At 43.1% G+C, this 6,542-nt stretch overlaps 1 protein-coding gene across 2 annotated transcripts in view; it reads right to left on the bottom strand.

The window, feature by feature from the left end:
• The window catches only part of LOC116387427 (chloride channel protein 2-like), a 17,460-nt gene extending 10,935 nt beyond the window's left edge, over positions 1–6,525 (bottom strand). The window contains exons 1-13 of one of the 2 annotated variants that reach the window (XM_031854507.1): positions 6,371–6,525; positions 5,942–6,067; positions 5,452–5,536; positions 4,930–5,031; positions 4,105–4,207; positions 2,918–3,073; positions 2,770–2,839; positions 2,562–2,672; positions 1,858–2,071; positions 1,559–1,692; positions 753–976; positions 302–413; positions 72–118 (exon numbers count right to left, since the gene is read on the bottom strand). In XM_031854507.1, the coding sequence (XP_031710367.1) occupies positions 72–118; positions 302–413; positions 753–976; positions 1,559–1,692; positions 1,858–2,071; positions 2,562–2,672; positions 2,770–2,839; positions 2,918–3,073; positions 4,105–4,207; positions 4,930–5,031; positions 5,452–5,536; positions 5,942–6,067; positions 6,371–6,428 (1,542 nt within the window). In that variant the 5' untranslated portion in view covers positions 6,429–6,525. The remainder of the gene's footprint in view (positions 1–71; positions 119–301; positions 414–752; positions 977–1,558; positions 1,693–1,857; positions 2,072–2,561; positions 2,673–2,769; positions 2,840–2,917; positions 3,074–4,104; positions 4,208–4,929; positions 5,032–5,451; positions 5,537–5,941; positions 6,068–6,370) is intronic. The other variant, XM_031854508.1, reaches the window with a different exon arrangement.
• Between the last annotated feature and the right edge of the window lie 17 nt (positions 6,526–6,542).

Raw genomic sequence — 6,542 nt, 5'->3', positions numbered from 1 at the left:
CCCTAATATATATATATATATATATATATATATATATATATATATATATTAGAGCCCTCTCTCTTTCTCACCTCCAGCAGCTCATTGTCTTGGTCAGCACAGGAAAGGGTCTGAGAGCCTCAGAGTGGAAAAAAGCCAAAAAATCTGTTTTCATTTCATTTGGATTTAAAATCTGAATATTTTCAATCTGTTTGTTTTCAGTATCCCACTTTCTATAAACTTTGTATTGTTTAAAATTATGATATATATATATATAATAATCATTATTTATTTTGTATTATTTAGTAGTAGTAGTACATACTATTTGGCGTCTCTGTGTCGCTGATGGCGGACACAGTTTTCAAGGCAGATTTCAGAGGAAGTTGAACATTGGAAACCACTGGGCTGAAGGAGGAAGACTCCTCTGTGGAGATCTACATGGAAAAGATATTAACAGAGGAAGCCAGACACAAGCGCGCATGCAACACACACAGACAGCCACAGAAAACACAGAAAAGGCAAATACGGGCGCGTGCACATAAACGCACAGGACAGCACAGGTAAGGGCACAGACGACAGAGACAAAGAAGGCATGTGTTAATGTCGAAACAATGCACATTTATAAAGTTAGCAGTAAACACTTACCACAACAGTTCCATCTGTGCCTTTACCTACTGCTACAGGCTTAACACATGCTGCGCCTGATCCACCTCTAGTCTACCAATACAACCCAACCCAAGCCAGACTTTGCCTCACACCTGTTGGGTGCTCACCAGGAAGCGGACCGCTTGCCGAGCGCTGGTGTTGGTGGTGGAGTTGATGTGGGAGCAGGGGGAGCTGGGCGTGCTGTCGGTGGTCAGGCTGGGCAGGTGATCGTGGATGCCGTTGTCCTGGGCCAACTGGCGGAGGTACTCCAGCCTCCGCAGGCGGCTCAGCTGGAGAGAGAGCAGCGACTGGAGCTGCAGTCGCTCTATGGAGCCCAGCAGGATCATGGAGTCTGAAGGAGCAGGAAGGAAGAGGAAGAAAGAAAAAGGTGACAGGGGATTTGTGAGGGAATGAGATGAAAGTGGCAATGCAGACAAAGCTCACAGAGGTAGAAGGGGAACATAAAACAACTGTTGTGTCAGTTTCACTAAGCCGTTAAGACCAAAACTAATGCAGTCTAATGTAAGAGTCCTGCAACAAATCTTACCTTTAAGACGGTTATAATGTTCAGTATTTCATTTAAGCTGTTTAAGAGAGGTGTTGACTCAACAGTTTCAGTTCATATTCCTAAATCATAATTTTGCAAATTAGTTTGTTTTATTTAGAATGCTTGTCTTGATAACATTCGACAACTATGGTTTATTTTTAATACCTTTTTTTTAAAGGATTTGCAGAAGAAACTTATTTATATTCCTGAAAGTAATGTATTGATTAAGTTATCATGTTGGTGTCTAACTGTGTACTGAAACGCAAAGTATTACACTAGTATCGTAACAACAGCAGCCCTACTCCTGAAATCTGACAGGATCGCTGCACTAGTATCAAGTTGATCGCAGAGACTCGCTGAGATGGATTTAAATATGAATTCACTTACCACTGGACTCAACCAGGGCCAGTGTTTTGAGCTGACCTGTCAGCATCATCTCCTGCAGGTCCCGATAGCAAGAGTTCAGAGTGATGTAGCGCACATCCCTAACCATGATGTCCTCCACACGGATATTATACTTCCTGAAACATGGAAGGAGGGGGAGGAAATGACGGGACGGGGGAAGCAGGGAGATGTGGGTGCAAGAGAGGGAGAGAGGTGATACAAAACAAATGAGGGCACAAAAGATGGAATAAAAAAATGTCAGGGACAACTCTTTCTTTAGCGTTCATTAAAAACAAACTCACTCCTGATGTCCCATGCCCAGTTCGGGCAGATAAGGGAGTTTCTTGATGCGGATGATGGAGTCGTACAGTGACGGTTGGAGCGACTGGGCCACGGCGTTGGCCAGGATCACGGCGATCATCACAGGCAGAATGTGGGAGATCTGACCAGTCAGCTCAAACACGATGACTGCTGTGGATACAGTGTGGGTGACTGCTCCAGACAACGCTGCAGCACCTGTGTGGGAGGGAATTAAAGAAAAACCTTTTTCTGTCTCCTTAAAATTCATTCACGGACAGACGAGGATTTCGTGTGTGATCGGGCATCTTTTCAAAACAGCAATTCGAAACGAGACTGTTTAAATAACCGTGTGTTATGAATCAGAGAAGAATTTCCTGAAAGTCGGCAAATCCAAACCAGATTTTCATTTTCAGTCATTCTAATTCAGAACATTTAGGGCCATCCTGTCACACTAACCAGTGAGTCGTGACCGTGGCAATTTTGAACGATTTCCTATTTTACCTTCGGTCCAAAATGTAGTGTTCAACTAAAGTGGAATCAGATTTCATCAGTCACATCCTCTAAGCTGGCATGAAGGGATAAAAACGGCTGCAGCTTTACAGTGGGGACGATTTCAACCACACAGGAAAATTGAAGTGCCTGGGAATTATCAAGGCAAATAAGACACAAAATGGTGAATTAAAGTACAGCGGGTGAAAGAACTCACCAACTACAGCATAACCACCGGGGACTATGGGATACACGCTGCCGTCAGCATGTATGCCATCAGGAAACATGGTTGCCATGATCTCTCCGACAAGTCTTCCAAATGCTGCGCCTGTTCGTCACACACACAGATAGAAGACGTTACTTAAAGGGCTTCTTTCTCTTCATTGCAGTAAAGACATTAGAAAACACAGTGGATTTTCATTCACCAATAAGAAAAACTGGCATGAAGGCCCCGCATGGAACAGGCATGGTGGTGGCCACAGCGGACATCCAGAACTGAGACAGAGAGACAGAGCGTCACGAAAAGTCCATCAAACCAAACACATTTTACGGACATATGTCAAAAAGGCCTACCTTCATGACGATGAAGAGGATGAGTGTGATGAAGACGTTGACCTGTGGGTGTTTCCAGGCGTGGTGGTGGCTGATGTAGTCGAACTCCTCCGCCACGCCCTGGCGGCACCATGTTCGGTTGTCGAACAGCGCGACCAGAGACTCGTGCTGCGTCAGCTGACGGGTCGACATGAGAGAGAAGTCATCTGAATGTCTGTTTGTTATTCCGCCGTACCTGACCTCAAAGGTCATCAGCAAAAGGCTGTGTTGAGATCTACGTCTACTGGAAATCTACTGAAAATTTGATGCTACTGGTTGATATTATTTAATTGTTTTATTGAAATGTTTGTTTTCAATAACTCCCAGGAGTCTCCTCGTGATAGCATTATGATACTGAGTGGATTATCCTGATGAAATAAAGTATTTTGAATGGATTTCGAGTTTCGTAACTTGTGCACTGCAAACATACTGATGTTATTGACCTAAATCTTTCAAATGTTGTCGAGAAACAAGTGCAACTTTCTTGATGCCAGTTCAGCAACTTGTTTTATTCTGTTTTGTGTCAGGATTTCTTTCAATAAATGAGCACCGCTGCCTGTAAAACTGCACAGGACAAATAATAGGTATCCTCTCAGCTCACGAGCGGATGTTCGTCTTTCTTCTTTTGACAGTCTGAAAGGCCCAAAATAAATCTTAATGGCTTGTTACGCAGGACGATTGTGAAGTGCGGCAGGTGCACAGGCAACACCAGCACAAAAATTGTGTTCTCTGCATCTCTCAAGAGAAGAAAAGCTCAAACTACATTTCACTTTGTTGTGTCAATTGTCAGACGTTTCCAGTGGCAGAACAAAGTGTCTGCATCCACTTCATCTGAACCAGAGGCTTTTTTATTTATTGTTTCTTTTGCACAAGTTGTATCTAGCAAGTTATTAAGAAGCATGAGTGGAAAACCCTAAATATAAAATGACACTAAGACTTTGACAACAAACAAAAGGTTTTCTGTTGCATTTGTGCAAAAGATGAAGTAAAAAAGGTTTTGTTTTTGTCTTTATCTACATCGGGAAACATGGCAGCTATTGGACAGCTTTGTGCTGTCAAATAAGAGGAGCACAAAATGATACACAACCTGACGCCAACTCTCCCTTCGTCTAAAATGACCATCAATCATCTAACAACGGTGTCTGAAGAGCATGAAAGTATTTTCTCACCTGTCCGGCCATGAACTGCCCGAAGCCCGGGGGGAACGTGAGAGTGGAGACCAGCAGGGTGACGAGTGCGGGATACACCAGACGCCTGACAGGAAGAGATGGACTGTGGGGTCATTAATGGGTGTGCTTGTCACACTGTATGTGCATGCTTGATATCTGGGTGGTGAGGATGGAAAGACCATAAATACCTCCCTGGGAGGTGTGAAACTGAAACTGACCCAATTCATACAAGGACTTTACCTACATCTCCAAATATTATGTTAACTTTGTGACATAAGACACCAAGCCCATGTTAAACACAAATTTAGGGGCACATGAGCCAGATTTAGTTTAGCTACAGTTTAAATGGTTAAAATGTTGCTTCTCAAGATGCAGCTTGAATATTGATTAATATTTATTTTAGGTAAATATGAATATTCGCTTTCTTGCCAGGGGTTCGATGAGAAGATTGATGCCCCTATAGCTACAGCTGACAGTCAGTTAGCTTAGCTTAGCATAAAGACTGGGGTAACAGCTAGCCTGAATCTATCCAAAAGTCACTACATCCCCCTACCAGCATTTCTAAAGCTCACTAATTACCACATTATATCTTGTTTGCTTGTAACAAAGTTGAGCGAGGCTAGTTGTTTCTGTCTAGCTGGTCCATGCTAAGCTAAGCTAACCGTCTGCTGGCTGTAGCTTCATATGTACCGACTGTACAGACACGAGAGTCTATCGATCCTCTCATCTGACTCTCGGCAAGAAAGCGAATAAGTACAGTTTCCCAAAAATGTCAATCCCCAGAAGTGTAAATGTTCTGTGCGACATCAGGAGGCAGATACTCACTTCCTCAGCAAGAACTTGTTAATAGTCTTCTGTTTCCTCATGCACTCTACAATATGCCGGTTCAGGTAGACAAACAGAGCACCACCAAAACCACAGGCAATCCTGCAGACAGACAAAGACACACGTGTTTGGTCTGTTGAAGGTGAAACACAAGAACAAAACCAGCTACACTGCAAAGCAATCACACTGAAATACAATTTTATATTTTATTGCGCCTGGTAAAGTCACTTTACCGGAAGCCAACCAATGTTAATTTCTTGTTTTTCTCCAGTAAAACGTATTGGCATCAAACAAATCGAATTTGGCATGCGAAGATGTGGATACAGTCTCTACTTGTAATCAGCAGAGTAAGAAGTTAATTTCATGCCTCGTTCATTGAATACAAATCAACCTTCAGACTGGAATGTGAATGTGACCAGGACGAGACTACAGAGAAAGAGACTGAGTTTCAGGTCCCTTCGGGCGCCGAACTGCTCCTGGGATCAGTGTAATGTGGCGTCAGTCCGGGGGAAACATGCTCACCCGAGGATGGCAAACGCCGGCAGCTCCTGAAGGTCAAACGGGAAGTCGAGACGGAAACGGGTCTTAAAGAGAGCAGTGATGGTCTCTGAGGAAGAAGAGGACTGGTGTCACTGTGTAGACTTCACAGCAATATGTCTTTTTGTTACAGATGCAGATGTATTACACTGAACTTTAAATGGGATTGGACACCAAATGATTAGAACAATATACTCATTATGTGACACAAAATTGTACACATGGGGGCTTTAGATATTAATATTAGCCCATGTTCCATTGAAGTTATTAATAACATATAAGGTATGATTAAACTAAAACTAAATTATCTAACTTTTTCCAGATCTAATTGAATGAGATCTTATTTATTATCCATCCAGACAACTGAAAAAACACACTATTGCAAAGTCACAAAACACACCAGGTACACAAAGCAGAAAACTGTTATTAAAAATGTGGACTTTTGTCTTTGATAAACAAATAATTTGTCCCTAACCTTCCTCCTGGTTCCACACCGCCAGCACTCTGAATATGAAGGCACTGAAGGTGGCGGCAAAGAAGCCCCTCCAGTAATTCCTCACAGCAAAAAATGTAGAAGTGACCTCAATACTGAACAGCACCCCTGCACCACACAAACAAAGCACACTCGGGGATGTTATTCAAGAAAAGATTGGAACGGCCATCATGGAAAATGGCCAAATGGGGAAATTTGAACATCTACATTTCCATAAATTGGCCACTCCATCTGCAGAGAAAGATCCAAGGATGTAGAAAATAGTTGCAACATTAGACAGACAGACTGACAGAAATTGGCAACCACTCTCCTCCTAGCAGGGTAAGTATTCCCCCGATCCAATTAGCTCCCGTAATTATCTACCATAATTAGAGAGCATTACAATCAGAGGCTGCAGCCATGTTGTCTTACCTCCAATAGGGGCAGCGAAGCAGCAGCCCACACCCACTGCACAGGCAGCCGACAGCATCTCTGTGTTCCTCAGCTCGTTCTGTCCAACAAGAATCAGATATACACACAGGTAGACACAGACACAGACACACACACACACACACACACACACACACACACAGAGCCATGCATT

Source organism: Anarrhichthys ocellatus, unplaced genomic scaffold (genome assembly GCF_004355925.1).
Source record: "Anarrhichthys ocellatus isolate YVR2014 unplaced genomic scaffold, GSC_Weel_1.0 scaffold15, whole genome shotgun sequence".
NCBI lineage: Eukaryota > Metazoa > Chordata > Actinopteri > Perciformes > Anarhichadidae > Anarrhichthys > Anarrhichthys ocellatus.
This window is presented reverse-complemented; position numbering and strand designations above follow the sequence as displayed.